The following is a 22,529-nucleotide window of genomic DNA, read 5'->3' as shown; positions in this document are numbered from 1 at the left end:
TGCCTAAAGCACTTGAATCTTGCTATAAGACCTGTTTTGAAAACAGCATGATCTCTCTAAAGCATCTCTGTCTCCTTGTTTCAGTCAAAAATCATTGGCAGATTATGTGGAATCAGTAGCCAAAAAGGCTCTTTTGGCTTCAAAGCAAACATTGTCTCTGCTTTCAACCATTGTGGAGGACCATTCAGCTGAAAGCTACGTGAGAGACCTCGCAGGGCAGTGAGTATCATCAGTACAGCACCATGTGATCGCTGTGAGCAGCAGAAATAATGCACACGGGCTAAGGGAAGCTTTCATGCACTAATCACTTCAGATGTGCTGAAGACCACTTTGTAGACTGAAGATACACAGGATTCCAGTTTGATAATGCAGTGTTAAAAAAAAAAAAAACAGAAACACCCGCCATAACACTGTCAATGTGCACTGTTCAAAGTGACGGGTTTGCAAGTGCAATAAAGGGTTGCAGCTTTTATATATCACACAATGCATATGAGGGGATACAGTTTGCATAAAAAATGAATGAGAGGATGCTAAAGTGCATGCTGTATATGGCAGGTGTTTCTTGTGTTCTTAATGGTGAACTGGTCTTTATCTCGAGCTGCTTAGAAGGAAGGAGATTTTTTTTTTTTTTTTTTTTTTTAATATTGCATATATGATAGCAGGCTTTTCTGAACAAAACAATATGTATGTTTGCTGTATGTGTATTATTGGGCACTTCTTATTAGTATTGCTTCACCCATAGAAATATTATACAGGCACGATTTGCCTTCCAGGTTCTTAGATATGCATGAAGCTAAAGCCAATTTAACAGAGTCAGTGGAGGAAACACTGACAGAAGCCAAGAAAGCGTACAGTTCGGTCCAAAGGATTAACACTGAGATTGCCGAGGTCCTGACCAATATCACAGACTCACACACGGAAGTAAGAGCAGACGTTTATTCTGTAATTTACTCCTAACTGCTGTCTCCCTCTAAAACAAAAGCAGACCATAACGCAGAGACTGCTGTGGTCTCGAAGGCTAGGTCTTGTATATATATTTCAGCTGATCCTATTCAAATGTGGGGCCCATTCATAAAGCAATGACAAAAATAGATGTATCATAGATAAATGTATCATATATATTACTGTCAGCTTATTACAGTGACTTAAAAAAACGTTGTAACATTTGTTAGCATACAATTGCTGTTATGTAATAATTTTATTAGGTTTATGCATGCATTAATGGTAAAGTTGTATATTTGAGAATATGTTCGTGCTATAAGATTGCATGTTATTTGTTCATACAAGATAAAGCTTTAACATACAAACAAAGCAATCAGTTCACATAGATAGCACATACTATACAAGCATGTACAGGTAGGGTTAAGGAGGGTTTACTCTAATAGTATTAGACAAAATATTCCACAACTTCAGCACATAAAAGTGCCAAATAGCATCCAACTGGGACCTGCATAACAATACAGTGTAGTTCCTTTTAAAAACCCAATCAAAGTGTGCTGATTTTGTGTGTGTGTGTGTGTGCCTCCCTCCCCAGATACCTCTATCGGACGCAGTGAGAAACAAGACTGAGGAGTTGGATCGATTATCACAGTCTAAAGAGGAACTGATCAGCAAAGCAGTGTCGGAGCTTCAGCCACAGATAGACTCCCTGATCAAAAGCATGGAGAGTGTAGAGCAACTCGATCCGGTAGCTGCCTAACCTCTCTCTACCCCCTTCCCTTCACAGGCTCACTGGCTTTCCTTTTTCCTCTTATGTATCCATTTATACCGGCTTACTTCGAGGCGTCTTTTTTTTGTTTGTGAAAAGCACGGGGCTTTATACATTTCTCTGCACAGCAATGCGTGGTGAATACAGCCACCACTTATCTCAGACTGGGGAATGAGCAAGTGGAAGAGAGAGGATGCTGGGAGTTGTAGTTTCTGGGTGTTTTAGTGTGAGCGGTGTTGCTTTGCTTTCTTTTGTACAGTTAACAGCCCGTGCCAATCAATCTCAGAGCCTCGCCGTGGTATCGGTTGTGAGGGGGAAAGAAGTGGAGGCAGAAGCCAGTGCGTTACTGAAGGAGCTGGAGGGTAGGACAGTCATTTAACAGTTTCCCTATGCTATGCATTGACCGTAGTTTACCAGCATGCTTTACCATGCTTTTACTGTGCTTTATTTCACTTTGAAATGCTTTTACAATGGGGAGCACCAACCATTCCACACTATGTTTTATTGTTTACCCTGTAAGCCCATACTTTACTGTACACGGCTTTACACAGCACTATTCCTGCACCGCCTCGTTTCACCTTAAATAAGCTAGTCCTAGATTATTAACCTGGTCGCGATTTGGATTTTGCAACAGAGGGCTGTACTCACTCCTCTTTCCTTTGACTTCAGCCATGAAGAAAACGTGGAGTCGAAAGCAAACCCAAACCAAAGTTGCAGTGAAGAAGATGAGGATGGTGAAGGAGAAGGTCATGGTGGACGCCAAGAAAAAGACCAAACAGGCAGTGAACGCGGTGACCCCAGCAGTCTCCGACTCCAGCCAGGCTATCGCCAAAGCGCGGGAAGCCAAGAGACTCGCCACGGAAGCAGCTGCAGTAATGTTAAAGATACAGCTGCGATATTCAGAAAGGGGCCAGATAAGGAGGCCACTGTTAATAGTTTTTTGTGTCAAACTGGAGGCTTTTATGCACATCCAAATTGCAATGTAATTATTAAAAAGCAGCTTTAAATGCCATTCCTGCGTGTACTTTCTGTTTTACCACACCTGGGAAACAGAGAAGGTGAAGGAGTTGTAATGTAGATAGCGTTGGAGCATTTAGCATGCAAATGATGGGCGGGTTCTGAATACTTAAACAATAGCTCTCTGATTGGGTTTATATCCTGGACGCTTCCAACTTACGCAGAATCAGTCTTTCATCTATCGTGTTGTCTTTAGAATATCTAGGGTCAGTGATAGTACTGCTAGCACTAATACAAGATTGTAAAACATTTTTAAATGTTTTCACTTGTTAATATGAGACTTGCATATAAATACTTGTCTACTTTTTTTCACGAACTGTAGGATGCAAAAGCTGCTCTCAAAGAAAGTGAGAAATCCAGCGGAAAAGCTACTGAATTGAGCTGGACAATGAGTGCTGTCCTGCACCAAGTCGCTGCCCAGGAGATGAAAGCAGCGGAGCTGAAGAGAGACATGTGGGAAATGGAAGAGGTACAGCAACCTCAGCCACAAGAGTAGAGATGAGAACCAGATCGACAGATATTGGCTACTAAAAATGAGCACCTGTTATATGCAAAGTGGAAGCAGGCTTTGACGTTGCAAAGGATGTGGAATGCAGCTCTCAATGAGAGTCAGCTCACCAACACTGCCACCTGCTGGGATCTTGTTGCATTCAACATCACAAGCCCTGCAGATAGGGTTACCATATGACTCCAGGTACACTAAGGCAGTGTAGGCATTTCATCTCGCATTGCAATGCATTGTGGTACATTTTACCTGCATCAGGTACCTTTCACAGCTGGACTACACTTCCCAGAATGCATTGCGGTGTGGGTCTGAACTGTCCCAAACTGTGCTAGTGTACATGGAGTCCTATGGTAATTCTACTTGCACAGCCCAGGCAATGCAATAGTATGATGATGTACCTCTGGGGGAGTTATGCTAAATATGAAACCTACTCTGCACACAACTGAAGAATTCGAATGCGAAATATCATACCACACGTGTGTTTGCCACACTAACCTTTGTGAGGAATTTCAGTTTGCAGCACTTAGCTGCTGTTCATAGAGGCTGTGAGTTTTTAATGAGAACTGCTTTTCTTCCAATGTCTTGTCTCAGATAGCGGCTAACATGGGATGTGTCAGGGAAGACATGAAGACAGCCAAACGGTCCTTGGAGAGTTGCGCATTGGTCTTGAAGGATCTGCTTGCAAAGTTAGGTATGGATTTTTTAATGAGTCATTTCTATGTTGAACTGCCAGCAATAACAGGAATTGCCACGGCATTGCCAAGTATAAAATAACGAGCAAGATTGCAATCTAAGAGAGTCAGAGAGGATCTGAACTGGAGCAGTATTGCTGGCAATGTTTCTGACTGTGATGACATTTTCGTTATCATTATAAGATGGCAGCAGGCTTTGATTTCTTAAGAATAACTGATATTGCCAGACAGTCCTATCAGTTATAGTAATGTTAGTGTTTAGAATTGAATTGAATTTTTTGTGGTTGCTTCAAATTTTGAAAGAAAAAAAAAACAGTTATTAGGACATCATGCAGGCAAGGCATGGAACCGTCTGCAGGTCCTCATTGGAGGCTATTGATTTTTTGCAACTATAAAATTCTCCTTTTCATGTGGTTCTTCCAAAAAGAATTTGTGGCGATGAGCTCTGCATTTAAAGTCGATGTGGCTTACAAAATAATTCTGTAATTCTCACCTGCTGTGAGAGACAAGCAGAGAGCTGTGGTGCCAGATGTGTGCGATCACATGTGTTTCTGTCAAAACTCCACACGCCTGCATGGGGAACAGAGGTGCACGGCATGTGAGATTTGTGGACTTTTTTTATTGTGGATGACAAGCAGTTTATGAGTAGTATATTATTCTGTTAGTACATTAACTCTTTAGGTGCTGGTTTTCTTTTAACCCTTTCAGTCCTGAACTATTTTTGTTGACGAATAGACTCCTTTATTGAGTATAAAACTACGGCCAAAAGTTTTGCATCACCTAGAATTTTAGGATTGAGACATAATTAAATAAATAAATAAATAAAAAAACCTATATGAACATAATTTAGATATTTTATTTAACATCACATAATCAAAGAAACTACAAAATCATATTGCAAAAGTCTACCGGGAAGCCATAATAGTAGTACAGTATTTCATGTTGGATTCCGAAATGTCACATTATTCAATATGGGAAACTGCTAAGCGCTATGTAATTCAATATGTTAACATTATTCAGCAGGTTTTATTCGACTTCATGAAGCAAAATGTGTTAATTCTATAAGGTGATGCAAACTTTTTGGCCGTAGCTGTAAATATGTATTCATATATTTACGCACGACGTCAGACTGGGACCTAGGTTCCAACGTGAGGTCCCAACGCGATTTCCGAAGGCATGTGTTAACATTCGTCACTAAGTGAAGGATTGAAAGGGCTCAAGTGTTCCTTCTTGTCCCCTGTAACAGAGACCAGCCAGGTGGACGAGAAGTTTGAGAGCATCTTAAACGAGACGGAGACTCAGCTGAGGATCCTGCAGCTGGGAATGCAGAATGAGGGGCTGAGGCTGAGAATACAGACACTGCACGAGGCAGCCCGCCAGCAGGAGAGCCAGATGAAAGAGGTGGAGAAGGACATTGCGCAGATCCTGGAAGAGAAAATCAATCTGGAGGACATTGCCCAGAATTTGCCCGAGGGCTGCTTCAACAGGCCGCAGACGGGGAGAGGGTGAAAAGGCCACGGGCAGGAGCGGACTGGGGGTTGGTTTTAAGGATCCACTGCACTGCTGATTAGAGAGCACAGTGGAAGTTTTATATCAATACAATTTCCTTTTTATTAATTTCCCGTCAAGAAAATGCAGCTGAAAAAGACATTAAGAGCGCCAGCGAATTGCTCGCTGGCAAGCTTGCCAGCCAGGATGTGGAAAGGCTCTGGTTCAAAGCTTCATTTTGATCTGTTCTTCTTGGCGTTATTTCCCCAGGATGGTCAATGCAATGATTTGAAAAGCTGCTCTTCGGCATTCACTAGACTAGATCCTGTGCATTTAAGTCATATTTTATCATCTCATGATTTTTGTTCATAATCACGGTTTTTCCAATTTAGTATTTGTTTTACTGGATAACCTTGGACCATCTTCAATTAGATTTCATTTTATAAACTCGACACTATATTTGTTACTGGTATTCAGTATTTCAATGTAAATTGAAGGAAAGAAAGAAACAAACAATCTGTTATCCAGTTTAGGAAAAAGCAACTTGAAGCAAGACTGATTTGTGAAAACCAACAACATTTTTGTGCCAAACAAGACATTGGAGTTAAATATCTTTTTTACAACCGGTCAGTAAAGATCTTCATAGGCTTTGGGCGTGTTGTTCAGTGTTTTTTGACTTGCATTGCTCTCTCGATCCACAAGGTGGTGCTGTTGAAAAATGAAAAAAGGACACAACACAAACTTTGAAAAAAAGTTTTATAAAAGTGTACAATAAAAAAAAAAATTAACAAAACAAAACACAGCTGACAATAAGAAAGGATTATGTAACAGAACACGCCTTCCGATGTTATATTTAAGCATTGTGCCATTATTAGATCACATAAATAATAAACAGCTTCATAAACAATAACCATTCCATGCACACTTTGTGAAGTCAGTTTCAACCCTGCATAGCCCTGCTATATATATCTGTATATTGTTTGATGTAATGAGCTCAGGTACTCTATTATAATGGTCCCTTTTACACATCTAGCTCAATGCAAAGCAACAACTCATTGCTCAGGCACTGAACCCAGCTACCTTGTTTGCATACTCTCTCCTTCCAAAGGGTTACTGTGAGTTTAATAAGACACACCTGTGCTTGTGTTATCTATGCACTATGGCTGATGAAGCTCATAGTAAAACCTGGAATGGGTGAAACTGCTATGCAGTAGGAGTCTTATTTCCATCTCTGTGCATCACCCCAAAAAATATCATATGAAAATGAGCTTTCCTCTGTGGTGTTATATTACACATGGACAACATTTCCAACAGCTCACTGTACTAACTGCCCATGCACACACTGCAAAGACATTGCCTCTATTAGGGTCACAAGCTGTGCTCAAGATATAGTTAAAACATGACCTACAAGCAGGATGGCTTTCAGCAACAAGAGAAGCTGGCAATAGCGTGTTGTTAATACAGTGAATGGGTTACCTGGAAACCATGCAGCTTGAGCAGGCCACATATAAAGGAGGCGAGGAAATCCAGGATCAGGTAGAGGAGGCTGGGGTCACTGAGAGATTTATTCACATCCACCACTCCTCTAATGCTGTTCCTGCTGATCAGCAGGTGAACCAGGCTGCCCAGGATGAAGAACACACAGAGGGCAACGTCTAAAACTGGAATCGAGAGAAACAGAAGAAGCTGCTATTATTATTATTATTATTATTATTATTATTATTATTATTATTATTATTATTATTGGGTTATTTTAATATTAGTTTTCATTTTACAGCTTGTAATTGTAACCTAATCTCTAATCGCACATTGTCTATAGTCGTCTATAAGGTGCATTACCTGTAAAATAATAACAAGCACACTGAACTCAACACAAATCCCACAAGAAGTTCAGCAGACACCAGTAAACTTTCCAAAATCTGATCTGCTTTCAAAACGAAACTGGTCAATCCTCAATACTCTGTCGTCGAGGTTGGGTGTCTGTCCTTGTAGACGAACAAAACATAGCTGGCTCGTTTTTAAAAGGCAGAGCCTTATGCAACCAAAATTGAGATTATACACCGTGGTTTTGCAATTTAAATGTTGGTGTTAAATATAAACGTGTTCACCAGTCCCAGCCTAGACATTTGCTTAAAAGGCGTGTCTTAATCCTTGTTTAAAAAGTTACTCAAATCTACATCTTATTTACAGAATGCTAAATCACTTTTTTGCTTTTCCTCGCTGTACTTTCTTTCGGTTTCATACATCAATAACAACACAGGTACGCGCTGAAAAGTTTGGAAAGATTCCAGGTAAAAAGTGCTGGGGGAAGTTTACTTGTGCAGCAGTGGGGAGTTTTATCAGCTGTAGAGAATCTGTTGCAGTTGCTTTCAGGCGGCAGGGGAGGGGCACAGTCCACACAGTGCAGCCTCTTCAAATAGATTAGAAGCTGGCGTTTACGCACCAGACAGCGATGTGATGTGTGCCAGTCTGCGCTCCACACGCTGAGACGCTGCTCAAGGAATTGTTTCATCCGTTTCTCTTTGCTCTCCATTTGTGTCACCAAATCCCCTCAAGATGCCTTCAAATCAGAAACTACAAGGTAACAACAACAAAAAAAAATAACGAACAAAAAAAAAAAAAGATTTTATAGAATCATTATACCTGATTTGTTTTATTTATTTTTGTTTGTTTGTTTGTTTGTTTGTTTGTTTTCAGGTGGAAAAGCATTCGGACTATTAAAAGCCCAGCAACGAGACCGGTTAGAAGAAATCAACAAGGTAGCGTAAGAGCGCTGTTCTGCTTTCATTATAGCGGCTGTACTGTACTTGCGCTGTTTGTCTGTTACAGCCATTAATTCACCAGTTACCTAAACAGGGCTGACCAGTCACCGCGTAATACCTCAATTCCAGGTGTCAGGTAGCGTGCGGGTATTTTTAAAGCGAGGTGTTAAGAGTTTCGTTCTCATTTTTTTACTTAATCTTTCTTCTTGGTTTTCTGTTTAAAGTCTTCCAACAGGATAAACACGTATTAGTGCATTAGCATTCATTGTAGACATGAAAACGCCCCTAGTGATCATAAATGCGCATTCCAGAAGCCGTGCCGGGGTACTGTTGTCGATTTACATTCGCGATATATGCTCGTTAGGCTGTATGGGGTATTCGCCCCCATTGTAAAGATGAGATGGGATTTGCATGAATAAAGATAGCGTCTGCAAAAAAAAAAGTTAATTAGCCTCCCAGCCTCAGCCTGCGGCCGCTTTAATCGGATTATCTTTTTAGCTGCGCAAATCATATCAAATATAGAACGCATATCAGACACGTTAAATTAACCGTGTTGTAAATCTCTGTGTTTAATACAGTGCGGAAAGTAGCTACTTCCTTCTGGGGTTTTAAAAGGCATGCGTCGTTATTAGGGAATCAAATCAGTGGCCTGCTTAAGGAACATGTTGGGGTTGGTAGACAAACGTTTTGACAGGTGTCTTTTGTGCAACCCAACAGCAGAGCAATCTTTAGCATCTGATTGCGCTCAACAGATCACAATGGGCTGATTGTTCAAGTTGTTCATGGTGAATAAATGCCATTGATCGTGTTAGTTTTTGTTCTGGCATGCTAAGTAGTTGTCAGTCTGCACGACCACATATAATTGTTTCAAGTAAATAATTAAAAAGAAAGGACATTTCTTCTTTATTAAACAGTGGTGCTTGTTTGATATGTGTCTCATTATTGATCATTGTAAAACAGGAAGCCACTGTACCATTCAGCGCTCTGCCATACTTTTACTGTACTGTGCTTCATTTTACCATGCTGTGGTCTTGCAAAGTGCACTTTTTAAATGGATTTCTTGGCAGGCAGTGCGCAGCCTTGGTTTGTGCTTCCTATGTTTTGGTGTTGCAGTTGGTGGCATGACTCACTGAACCTCCTGAGCAGGGTGCAGTGTTATATCAGTCAGATCCATTGTGCAGTTCTTAAGATAACAGCTGGAAGGAAAGCCCCAGCGCAGCAAATTCCTTATCGAGCCCTTTGATGCCCGCTGCTGCTTTCCAAAGCTCCTCCAGCCATTGTGCATTGCTTCTGAATGCTTTAACAATAACTTTCACTGTGCTTCAGACAACCTCAGCTAAGCAAACATTCTGAAATGGTTTCGTTACTGTGGGCCATATTTTCAAATTGTGTCCTATTTAAAGAAATATTATGATATATTTTAGATTATAACCCCTTAAACCTTGGGAAAAATAGATGTTTTTATGCGTAACCTCCAAGAATTTTTTTAACATGAGCAGTACTTTCGCAGTGGGAAATGCTGCGGCAGCGAAAAAGACTATATTAACTCCACTCCTTTACCAGCTTTGGACAGTGATCCGAATGTTAAAAGAATGAAAGATAATACCTTTAAAAGGCTCAGATAATATTGTAGACTTGTAGATTTTAAACAGGAGGGGTTTATGAACCTCTATTCAACAGGAGCAAGAGACAGCATGGAGAGCATCTCGGGTAACTGCTCATGTTTCCAGCAGCGCCCAGGTACCCTTCAGTCCGGTCAGATAACCTGGTGGAATGTGGGTCAAGACACAGGGTTTAATTACTGAGCACTTCATGGAACAAAGAGACCAAGAGGCCAAAGGTCAAAAGTCTTTGAATTTTGGTGCAGTAGAAAAGCTTTAGTAACTTCACAAAATACATTGAAATTATGAAAGGTGCGGTACAGCATATTCAAAACATGGCAAACCAGGGTAAACTATAGTAAATGCATAGTATATCCATGGGGGAAAGTATGGTTATATTACAGTGCAAAAATACCATGGTGAACTATGATAAGGGTATACACTGTTGTAGACAGACGGGTGATATGATCGGTGCACGTTTTAATGTCGGACTGGTGAATATATCTTGGCAGTACCGTTACCTGTTTTATATTGTGCCTGATAATGTAGCGCCACCAGAAAGCTATACCTTTAACTAAAACCTGCAATACTTTTCACTTTTCAGGAGTTTCTTGAAGACCAGAAGTTTAGCGATGAAGAGGACCTTGCAGAAAAGCTGGACTCTTTCAAAAGTAATTATTTTTATATATGTCCGTGTCGAATGCTTTCTGAATATTCCTAGTGGGTCTTCATACCATGCTTACCCCGCGGTGCCTGGTTTTGCGCTTGGCACACATTAGAGCACGCACAGCCTAGTACCAGCCTGGGCCCTCTCTGACGGGCACTCATGCTCAGCTTCTCCATTTGTTTTTACTTGATGACATGTGGAGCGATTTTTAAACCATTTTTGTCCCCCAGAGGAATCTGATTTTGATGACATGTGGAGCGATTTTTAAACCATTTTTGTCCCCCAGAGGAATCTGATGAAGACCTAGCGATCGGAAAATAATTCTCTTGTTTTCTAAAGCTGAAATGATTAAATACATTTCTGGACTGTTTTGTGAATCCAAATTTGGCTCAGAAAAAAAAAAAAACATTTGAATATCAAGTATACCTTGTTGGAGGTGGCTTGGTTTTATTGCTTTCCGACAGCGTAACCTTGACAACCTAATGAATGAAATAATGGAGAAAAACAACAACCCAGCAGCATCAATCAGGAATTCAGAAAGAAGACGTGTGCTCTGCTTTCTGGTTAACTTGCACAGACCCTGCCTGGGTGTGTAGCCTTTACCCTGACTGCTCAAAACATTCATAAGCTTTCCAGGCCTGGGCAGTTACCAATGTCAAGAGGACAGCTGGGAAAATATAGCTTGTGAACACTTACAAGGGAGGCTTGGAAAAAGGCATCCCTTGTTTGTCAATGAATCGAAGGCTGCGGCCAAACAAAAACACACACCCTCCAAGAGAAGCTGAAACCAGTTAGTGTTTTCTGCACCAACCAAAAGGCTGAGGGTCCAGGACTGTGCTTACCAACCTGGCTGTGTGACCCGAGCTCTCCTTTAGAAAACCCCTTTATTTGTTCTGTGCTTTCTCTAAGCAGGGCCCGGTGGGCGGGAGATATTTGTGTAAAATGGGCAGCCGAGGCCCCAGAACAGACCCTCCTTGTTCTCGATTGAAGGAATTTTGAGTTCACGTTTCACGCACTCCCCCACCCCCCCCCACCCCCCCCTTTTCCTTGAGTTCCCATAACAATATTGGCAGTGTCCTGTACTGGGTGACACAGTTAGTGTTTTGTAAATCTGCATTTGTAACAGTAAACAGGCTCCTTATTGTAAAAAAAAAAATAAAAATGTGCACAGGTTGATCCACCCGCACTGTGCTAATCTTCAGATTGAGAACAAATAACGAAAATTATAAATACGATAAACAAACAATCCGAGCTTTCAGAGGAAAGCCATAGAGGACATCCCTGCTATTTATCTCGAGATATTTATCAGGATGATACAATGATTTATTCTATGGAAAGGAGAGATGTCCAGCTTTCACAGAATGGAAACATCTGATGCTATGTGCCTGGAGAGACTCCACCAGACAGAGGAAGGAAAATGTAATTACTTAAAAAAAAAAAAAAAAAAAAAAAAATTATAAACAGATTACAAAAACAGACATATGATACCTATTACTGTCAGCTTAGTACAGTAAAAAATCGTGCTATTCCTGTTATGCAATAATTATCACTGACGGAAGAGGTTGTGGGTTTCGATTTCGATTCTGTGAATGTTAGTTATTTATCTGAGAATGTGTTTGTACAAGATTGCATGAATGTTATTTTAAAAATGTAATCCAAATATCTTAATAATAATAATAATAATAGAATAGGAAAGCAATTCTTGTGCATCAGTAAGATTGTTTAATATATTTCAACACAAAATGACCTTCACCCTCCACATATTGTCCACAACGTGAACACACTGCTAAACTCTGAACAGAATGGCTCCAGTGAAACGGGGCTGAGTTAATTCAGAATGGTGCGAATGAAACAGAGCTGAGGTAATCCAGAACTGAATGCTTAATGAACGTATTCAGGGGCAGCGCTCTTTCAGGTCAATTTCAAAGCCCTTAGTTTCAGCGGACAATGTGACCACATTCTCTTTAAAAGAATCGTCAGGGGAAAAAAGTTCCAAGAAAGTTAGTTAAGGACTCTGAAGTGCTAGTTTGTACTGCTTACAATGGAAGTTAAAAAAGTAGCAGAGTGATATTTTCATTCCATTTTTTGAAAGGCAAAATAACCAACTTAATGTTAAAGAAAAACAAGAAACAAACAGCGTGAGAGAATTGTAATAATAGTAATTTTTATTTATTTTTTACATTAATATTTTATTAAAATAACGTCAATACCAGTCCATCTGCTAGTGTACCATAAACACATCGCAAATATCAAGTCAACAGATACACAGGCAAGCTGTGCTAGCATCAAGTGGTCAGAATGAAAGGGTGCATTCGAGTTTTAAATAAATAATGATATGAAACCAAAAAAATATTTTTAAAAAAGGTACATTTCTAACATTATACAAAACAGTGTTAATGCTTTAAAGATGTCTTTTCAGTGTTTCTCATGGTTCGAATTGTGACTCAAAGTCCTTGCAAGTCTGTGGCTGCCTCACTCCACACCCTGGCACCTGTTGCAGACACCTGTCCTTGCCTGCCCCAGCTGCCGAATGTCCATTACTATACAGGGATTCGGCCTTGTTACAGAATTGCCTGCTTGCTGCCATCTGGGGGTCAAACACCTCTTGCTCCTTCTTCTACACAGCTGAGGGAAACTGCAAGAGCAAGAGTTGCTTGCCGGCGACAGGACCACAGATTGATGCTTTTACATAACATAAGCCATTGGAGATAGTGTTTCACTTGTGTGCTCTTCTGAGAGACAACTGCGGACAAGAGACACACAGGCCCGTTGTCTATGAAGCCAGGCAGGCACAGTTGCCACGGTGATTCAGAAACGGAACACACCCAGCTGCTGAAGGCTTTCAGGCGTGCAGCTACCTATTTGCTCCAACGGTGACAGCCATCTTGAGTTTAATATAGGGTGTCTCTTATTGTACCAAGAAGCTAAGCTGAAATGATTTATTGTGCAATAAGAGACACTCGTTGTGTTTAAAATTTTGCCAAGGTTTACCGTTTATTGGCCAAATTAGCCATTTGGCTCCATTCAGGACCACCACTTTTACAAGGTTACAGTGGTTAATTGTGTACCCTATTTCATTGGCCATACATTTCGGCCCATGCCTTATCTCAACAATCATTTTAAACCTAAGTTACCTTAGTAACTCTGTGCTTGTGCCAAAGTCACCTCCAGCTAACAGGGTTAACATTGCCCACACATTTTCTCTGACAAGACCTTGCCTCCCTGCAACACAGCATAAGGAATTCAGAAGTCTCCTGTGATTAGTTTACTTGATACCCATACCTGGTTTATAATGAAAGTGCCCAGGACCAAGGTGTCCTCTCTGCTCCTGATTGGTGTTCTGTTTGTGCCACTGCTGATTTAACTGAACTTCAAAGCGTCGGCAGAGCAGGTGCGGATGGGGAAGTATGTTAGTGTGACCCTGAGCTGGGGTTGAAGCCATTTCCACTGCAGAGCAATGGTTTAATTACTGTAAATAGAATGAGGCTGTGTGCTTTAATACTGCTGTGTCCTGCAGCCCTGTTTAATCCTTCAGTGAACTTCGAACTGCAGTACAAGAGAACTTAATACCGAGGAGACCCGAGTTGAGATTGTATGTTAAAAAAGCAGGTGATTCAGACTTCAATAGAACATCATTCACAGTTTCTACAGCCATTTTAAAGGAAGGTTTTTGCAAGGCACTGGTCAGCTTGTGTTGGTGATTTAAAGGCTCTAAAGAAAAGTCTGGTTCTTCTCTGTGAAGTCTATTGGCAGCTGTTTATGATGCCATCGCATAAGGCGATTGAGAAAGCCATCCCAGCAATGCTGTGTATCCTCCACACCCTGCAGGGAGAGGTCTGTATTGCTCTCCTCAGCCAGGGGAACGGTTATGCACAGCAGTGCTGCATGGTATTTCCTTTTAGTTCAGCTTGACTGACTGACTTCAGGCGATTTTGCCCTTCCCTTCACAGGCTTCTGCATATTTATCTATAAATATCAGCTGAATGTATATATAAATAAAAAAAAATTTGGGGGGTGGGGAGGGGGGCGTTTGGTACACCCCGCCCCTGTGTTAATTGTAGTATTTGTGTACTATTCTAATTGTTATTTAAACGTGTTTGTGTATTTTTATAGTGAAATGTTGTTTGGCAGGGACAATGTTTGCTTCTCCTCTCTGCCAAACTACATCCCGTGAGAATGCGCGGTCGCAGCTAATGATTTATTTACAAATTGGCCATCGAACAAGCATATTAGAAATCCTGTACAGCATGTGGAATAAACAAGGTAATTGATAGCCAGTTAATCCCTCGACCGCGATATAAAAAACAGCTTTTGCTGACCGGGGTTGATGAGAGTGAAGCGAAGAATTGAAGCGAGAGATCTGTCACGCAAAGCAATTGCTAGTCGTGCTGGTTTTAAACCTGCTGATGCTTGTTTTATTCAGTGTTTGCAATTTAATCTGAAACATCCTGAAATACATGTCTTTTAAAATGTTGTACACAACATATATATAATATATATATATATATATATATATATATATATATATATATATATATATATATATATATATATATATATACACACAGTATATATTACATGCCATTTCACTGACTGCTCATTTTGTTCTGTTTTAGGCAAATATGTTGAATTTGACCTGAACGATCAGGGGGAGATTGGTAAGTATACGTTTACACACACTTGGTTATGCTGCTCAAACAATATCGCTAGAACGGTGCCTTCTTGTTTTGCACCAGTGACAGCGAATGCTTCACAAGGACATGTGAGCTAGGGCAGAGCTAGGTGTGATTTTCAGTACAGAGAACTGATGAGAAACGATTTAACCATCAGGTTTTTGTTTTTTTCCCCTTTGATTAACTGTGTACAATTTCGTTTTCCAAATCTTGTTTGTAGTTGTACTCTAGTACAGCTTGCTTCTACTTAGAAATGTATATATTGCGTCCACTGGGGGAAGAGTGTTGCAAGGGGACAGGTTTAATGGTTATACTCTGTTGTACCAGTTGTGCTAAGATGGAAAATCTGTTTGAGAGCCACATTTAAGGCCATCAAGAGCTTTAAACTTGGAAACAAAGTGATGCTAAACAGCAAGACAGATACATTTGTCAAGATAATTGTGATATTTGAGATCTTTCAGACAAAGCGAATGTGACACAGTCCCTAGCAGAAGTTGTTATCCTGTTTATGTTAAGTGTTGGGTCATTTTTCCCTGTTAGACATGATGGCCCTGAAGAGAATGATGGAGAAGCTGGGGGTCCCGAAAACCCACCTGGAAATGAAGAAGATGATCTCAGAGGTGACAGGAGGGTGCAGCGAGACCATCAGCTACCGTGACTTTGTGAAAATGATGCTGGGGAAGCGATCTGCTGTCCTGAAACTGTGAGTGTGGCTTCCCTAGTCCAGGATCACTGGACCCTCTTCATTGCTTTAGAGAGTCTTTTCAGGAACGTTTTGTCAGTCGGTACTTATTCTCATTAGGGAGCCTCTTGCTTTTGATAAACCTTTTTAAAGGGGGGGGGGGGGTATTTTTGAATTGGCATACAGTTGCAGCTTCTCTGGCTGTGTTTCAGATGTTGTTGTTTTTTTGCGTTTTTTTTTTTTTCCCCAGCTAATCTCCTGGCTACTAGCCAAGAAAAGCAACATTGCCAAAAAACCCAAGATGCATAATTGCTTTTAACAGATCTTGTGTGTTTTTAGGTGCAAACTCTCGAAATACCACAACCGTCGTCCCTATAATCAACACAAGCACGGCTTTCTTTGGTTCAATAGTGATGTAAATTAACAGGGACCAATCCAGATTCCGGACACTTACAGTGTTGTCTGATTCCAGCTAATTGGACTTCTTGTTGGCAAAGACGCAGGAGTTCGCACTTTGTTCCAGCGTTGAAACAAGAGAGCTAGAATTTCTATTGGGATACTGTGGGATAGATGGGATGTGATGAAGACTTGCTTTAAATAAAATGCATGGTTTGCATAAGCTTGGTACACAAAGATCCCATTTAAACAGTATTTAGATCCCCCTGCTGTTTCGATAAGTGTAATACTGTGCAGACCAACTGTATCTTTAGGTTTATTTGATTCTTTTCTTTATTGAATAGTGAACCTTTCCTAGGTTCCAGATAGACCTCTGTGAAAATCTACTTCTATAGTAAAGTAGAATGCATCTTGGGTCTCGCTGCTCTGAACCCAACAGCTCTTACTATAGAGTGTTAACAGAGCAGCTGGCACAACATGGTGTGAAAAAGCAGCCCAAAGGCAAGATCTTTGCTTCAATTACAAAGCTTCCTCTGCAGCAAATCTGGAACGTCTTACAAAAACCCCAGCACACTGAAAAGGCATTAAACGAAGTAGAGTGAGTAAACTGGAAAGCTGATTAGGACTGAGGAGTGTGTGAAGCGAAACAGGGGGTGGCCCAAAGGGGAGAGGAGAGAGCTGCGACCATCTGAGAGGGAGGCACTCCAGCTTGGGGAATTTGATAAAAACGTCCTCCGTGCGGAGAATAGATTCCTCCGGCAGCAGTTTGTCTTTCAGATAAGGACTCTTCAGAGCTTATCGAAGCTTTGCAAAGATGAACCAAAAAAGGAAAGTAAAGAAGATCACTTTAAAACGGAGCTGTCGCTCTGTGTCCACTGGCAGAGTAAAAATAGTTGCAGTATTCGAAGGACTTTGCATGCATTTACATGCTTGGGATCTGTGGTAAAGACTGTGATGAGAACACTGCTTCGTGAGTGCAGTGGTGCCCCACTAGGAATGCTTCATTGTGGTTTGGGGGGGAATTTACTGCCCATTTTCACTCACTCATTCCCTTCTAAATACTATCTGTGAATGCATAAATGTCCAAACTTAAAATACATGCGAATTATTTTAATAAGCCAGTGCAGTGGTGCTCCGGTTAATTTATTACCAATGCAGAATGACTGGCTAGGTTATTTGTTATTTAATTTCCCAGGTAAAAACGTATTGCCAAGTCATTTGCCATAACTTTTGCTTGGGCTAAAGTCTTGAATTGGTTCACCCAAGAGTTCACTGAAGAATTTGTATAAACACTTCCCCGGCGCTCTTTCTTAGAAGTCTTCAAGACACCAGTCGCATGATTTTTCACATGGGTGAATTGCCCATTTCCTACGTTTAATAGGGAGTGGAACAATTTGCCCATAGTGCCAAATGTAGGTCCTGTAAGCATCGGACACGGCTCTGGCGTGTGTTCATGGAGGATCTTGATGCTTCTCAAGTGCTTGTTGTTTCTACACCCCTTGTGTGCAAAGCTCAGTTGCTGGCATAGCTCTGTGTGTCTGCAACATTTTCACCAGACAACTCTTACTTGCACCAGGTTAGTTCTGCTCATTTTGTTGCCCCTTTTCCAGGCAATAAAATATTCTGGCTGCCCCCTCAATCGTGAGTTTGTTTCATTAACTCTTTCTTTGCCAGTCCAGGTCTTCAATAAACCTGTGAACTGTGAATCACTTTTTCTTTTTTTTTTCAGAGTAATGCTATTCGAAGACAAGGCCAACGGAAGCAGTTTGAAGCCAGTCGGACCCCCTCCTAAGAGAGACATCACAAGCCTCCCCTAAAGGATTCCAGAGAGAAGGGGAACATGGACCGTCCCGAACGGAGTCCCACAGTGTTTTTATATAGGTTTGTAAGTAGAGCCGGGCCCCCAGTCAGGCATCAGCTGTGGGGGCTGTGATCAAGCCAGGGTGCATTTGGGTGCTAAAAGCCTGCAGTGTGCAGAGCAGGACCTCAGCTGTCAAGGGACGCCTCTCCAGATTTTAATTATGGTGCTATCCTTACAGCGGCTTTTAAAAAGTACAGTACCAAATGACAAGAAACTGTGTGGTTTTAGGCGAGGTCATGTGTTTTGTCAGGATTACATAGTTTTTGCCACTGGGTACTTTTTAAAAAACGTTTCTGCGCCATAGTTGAAATTTAATCTTAGGGTTAGTAGTAAAATATATTTTTTAAACACTGCAAAGTAAAACATTTAATAAATGCTGTATATATCTTTTTTTTTTTTTTTAATTAATGGATACACTCTTGCTAATGCCCTAGTCCTTGTCATAACCCCCTTCCCAATCTCATATTTATTATAACATTAACACTCATTCTAGTCGCACCTTCCACCCAATTCTGGCCAAAATCAAATGTGTGGTCCTGTGAGGCATTCACAAGAGTGGATCAAGTAAGGGCATTACCCTGTATAGAAACACATGAGGCAGGTTTGTGAAAATGATGCATAACTGTGTAGTTTAAGTCAAATCCCATTACCCCCTACCCATTCACAGTGTCTATTGCATATCAGGTAGCAATGCCAGCTGAATCAGACGAACACAGAGCCGAGGTCTAATCTACTAAACAAGTAAAACCTGCTGTTATTCATTATACCTGCTCATTTCAGGCTGGAACACAACCCCCACTCCCCCCCCCCCCCCCCCCCCCCCTCCTACACTTGTATTGATTTAATAGATGGATCTGCTGTAGGTCTGCCATTGCATATTCGTATGGGCTATTTCATCCTTTATTATGAGCCCACAGTAATGGAAGTGAGCTTTTGTTACCGATAAAGTGTGATTTAATAATAACTCATAGTAAAACCTGGAACAGCCAACACTGGTGTGCAGCGGAAGGCCATAGCTGGATTATAAAGTAAGGTAACTCTAAACAGCTTAATGCAGGTGGCATTCTAAAGCAATACTTGTAACTATATTAAGAATTACTCGTGGTCTGTGGGTTACAATTAGAGTTAATGTATGGTTTTGTTATTTTAAAATAAAGGCACATGTTAATACACAGGGTCAGTAAATCAGCCCTGGGGATCAACCCCAGCTGTATCAATACAGAGAAAGTGAATTGGCATTGATACCCGTCACTCTTTGAGCAGTTAATGTAAAAACAAAACTAATATTACAGTTATCGAAACTCCAGTAGACAAACTTCCACTGATGAAGACGCCAGCTGAAACGTTTGTCTGCTTGTTTTAGTTTCACATGCATTTTACCGAAATATTGCAGAGTTGTGAAAAAATCAATTTAAAAAAATTGCTTTTTTAAGTGCCTCGGAGTAAATGTCCTCATTTTAAAAGGCGAGGTAGGGAGACATGCTGTAGAGATGACACAGTGGAAGACCCACCTTGAGTCTTTGTATTGATGTGTGAAGCCATCCCTATTACACAGTAGTGTGTTGTGTTTAAATTGTGGTAACAATGTACTGACGTACTTAAGCTCTTGTTTAATTAAAGGGGGAAGTAGAAAATTAAACAATTCTATTAATTCTGCCTGTTACATACTGACGGTCTCACAAGAAGACAATGTTATTCCAAACACTTCTTTTTTCATGTATCCATGGTGCCAAGCCAGGTTAGAGAAAGCTCTCTGATGGCTCGCTTTGGTTTCAGATACCTGTAGGTCTTTTGGAGTCAAAGTATGAGTCTTTTAAGGAAATTTCTTCCCTTCACTGGGAGAGTTAAACTCTCCAGGTGAAAGGACCCTGGAACTGCATACAGTATGTAACAGAGTACCGGCATACAAACTGAAAACTGTCTGTCATGTTTTTATTTGCTGTAGCATAAGGGAATGATTTAATGCTCTGTATACCAGGCCATCAGTATTTCTTTCCATGAGCCTGGTCAACATGTTTTGGGACAACTACATTTATTGCAGTTATTTAGCAATACCATAGGGGCACATTTTTAAGGCTGACTGTTCATATTAAAAACAGAACTGTCTGTGTGCACTAGGCTTTGTAAACCCTCAGGATAGATAAAGACTAGTGGGGACCTTCCAACTACTTTTAAGCAAAGCAAAAGTGATTTTTAACTGATCTGTTGTACAGTATACAATGAACACTATTTTATGTGGAAGTAGCTGTATTATACTGTTATGTTCTCATTTATATTTAAATGTGTCAAGTAAACCATTTATGTGTTCACTGCTTTCTGATTAGAGATTTGTTTTGTTTATTTAAAAATTGGTCTGTGCCGGATTTTCTTTTACTAAAGTGGGTTTTTTTTTGTTTTTTTATTTAATCAGCGTTGCTTTTTTAAAAATGTTTGTATCTGTATAAATGCAAAAGCTGACAAACACCAAAGGAATAAAGTTTAAACTGAAAAGAAAACTCTGCATCTTTTTTTTTTTTCTGTCAACTTATACTGTCTATTTGTATATATTGAGCCCTGTTCACATTAGGACTGTTTAGGGAACATTTTCTAAGGGACTGTTTATTTAAAGCCTGTTTTGATTCATTCAGTCAAGCTTGCAGTTTATGAAACATTAACTTATTATGTTAACTTATTCTCATTATTCAAAGCACCCTTAACCCCAGGAGAAGGATTATAAATAATCTTCAAAAAAACAGTCCTTTAAAATAACTTCCAGCCAGAAGTTTACTGAAGCCCCCAGGGAACCCTCTGGGGACCACAGCCTGCCCCAGTGCTCCAGGGCTGTTTATTTTATTCACAGTATAGTAATAGTTTGCAGGAAAGCTTTTTTTTTCTTTCTTGAGTCAACCAGCCCCTCATACTGCTGTACCTTGACTGTAAGGATGTTTGATTATACAGGCACTGTATCTGTGCGCCATCCATAATGAAACAGAGCTTTGTGCGCCATGATTTCTGCTGTGATGTTATGCAAATACTATGTACACATTTTTTCCCAACCCACGCAGACACAACCACCGGCAGTGGGGAGTGAAGGACTCACAGTAAGGGTTCTGTTATCTGTTAACAGCTTCAGATTTCAGTTGGGAATGGAGAGGGTGAAGGGGAATAGCAAGCTGGAGCTCAAAGGGACCTGCTCAGATCGGAGGCGTGCACTGAGCAGTAGTGACAGGGGTCAACGGGAATGAACGACCTCTGCAATTAAAACACAAATCACAGTGGAGCACAGGCGGGCTATTCCCATACAGGGTCATTTGAACCACAATACCGGAATATTCTTTCTGAGCTTTATTTTTGTTTTCAGACCATGTGCCCCAAGGAAGGCTGAAGTCATTAGCAATCTCGGGGTAAATCGTCTGCTGTCTAGCTCGTCACTCACAAGCATAGTGCATTCTTGAATTTAACAGTTAATTTGTATGATTCCATGGTACAGAACATCTGAACATGTTCAGAGTCAGGTCGGCATTTGGATCTAGAATGCAGTTCCTTCCCACATTCTATAATTTAGAAATCTATATTCGTTGATCAACGAAACGGCAGTGTATTCGAATGTTAACTACAATCTCTGCTTCCTACTTGCAGCTGAAGACCTTTGAGGTCTTGAAAGCTTGTGATTAATTATTGTTTAGTTAGTCCAATAACTGACTAGTCCTCTCCCTTTCTTTGTCTAGAAACGTATATTATACAGTATCTTCATATGACCCCTCTGTCACCAGCAGCCTGCATCCTCTGTGCAACAGCAGTGCTGAATGAAGGGTGCTGTGTCATCACAAGCTGCTGCTGTAACCCACAAGGGCATCACAAGGGACTGGCTTGATTTAATCAACCCTTGTGGTTCAATGATCTCTTTTCAGAGAAGAGCAGTTTAGTTTACATGAAAGAGCAAGACTGCTTCAGGTTCACTTTGTGTAAGCACAAAGGTGGGATTTTGTGTAGGGTTTGGTGTTGTGTTAAACACTCAGCAAACCCTTTCTGAAACTACCAGCTGACCTTAAACGAGCCAGCTCCCATCGGTATGGTAACTACATCAAAAATTACTGAGCAAAGTGACAGAGCAAGTGTGGTGAACCAAAAATATTTTGTTTATATTGTTTTAGACCGAGAAGCACATACCGAGGGGTATGACTCAACACCTTTCTACCTCATGCAATTATGCTCTTGGCTCTAGGGAAGGGCTTCTTCTAACCATATTATTACTTCAGCTAAGTCTTCTGCGCCCAGCAAGCATGTTTTTTTTTCCCATTTAGGAAACCAACACATGTTCTTTCACCTCTTGTTTACTTTGAGCTGCAGCTGTTTTTAACAGTTATTTTGGGATGTGAAAAAAAAGAGCTGCTCTGTTCTTGGATATAAAAAAAAAAAAATCATGAGTTAGAGCTGTATTACTTTCACACGCCCGCGTGTGCTAAACTGAATGTTTTCCCGGCATAAAAAAAGAGCA

General features: G+C 40.7%; 2 protein-coding genes across 2 annotated transcripts in view; both read left to right on the top strand.

The window, feature by feature from the left end:
* Nucleotides 1-6,320, top strand: part of lamc3 (laminin, gamma 3) — a gene marked incomplete at its 5' end in the record, with an annotated part of 34,417 nt that extends 28,097 nt beyond the window's left edge. The window contains 8 exons of the mRNA XM_041242710.1: nt 85-219; nt 774-921; nt 1,535-1,687; nt 1,968-2,070; nt 2,378-2,580; nt 3,048-3,194; nt 3,822-3,921; nt 5,169-6,320. Coding sequence (XP_041098644.1) covers nt 85-219; nt 774-921; nt 1,535-1,687; nt 1,968-2,070; nt 2,378-2,580; nt 3,048-3,194; nt 3,822-3,921; nt 5,169-5,431 — 1,252 coding nt within the window. The remainder of the gene's footprint in view (nt 1-84; nt 220-773; nt 922-1,534; nt 1,688-1,967; nt 2,071-2,377; nt 2,581-3,047; nt 3,195-3,821; nt 3,922-5,168) is intronic.
* A 1,208-nt stretch (nt 6,321-7,528) lies between these two features.
* On the top strand, nt 7,529-20,547 carry aif1l (allograft inflammatory factor 1-like). The gene is made up of 6 exons (XM_041242684.1): nt 7,529-7,991; nt 8,108-8,169; nt 10,378-10,444; nt 15,057-15,098; nt 15,654-15,816; nt 17,921-20,547. The coding sequence occupies exons 1-6, from the start codon at nt 7,967-7,969 to the stop codon at nt 18,006-18,008; spliced, it is 447 nt and encodes a 148-aa protein (XP_041098618.1). The 5' UTR covers nt 7,529-7,966; the 3' UTR covers nt 18,009-20,547.
* Nucleotides 20,548-22,529: the final 1,982 nt, after the last annotated feature.

The sequence above is a fragment of the Polyodon spathula genome, unplaced genomic scaffold (assembly GCF_017654505.1).
Source record: "Polyodon spathula isolate WHYD16114869_AA unplaced genomic scaffold, ASM1765450v1 scaffolds_1422, whole genome shotgun sequence".
In the NCBI taxonomy this organism is placed as follows: Eukaryota; Metazoa; Chordata; class Actinopteri; order Acipenseriformes; family Polyodontidae; genus Polyodon; species Polyodon spathula.
The sequence above is the reverse complement of the archived record's forward strand: the minus strand, read 5'-3'. Positions and strand labels throughout refer to the sequence as shown.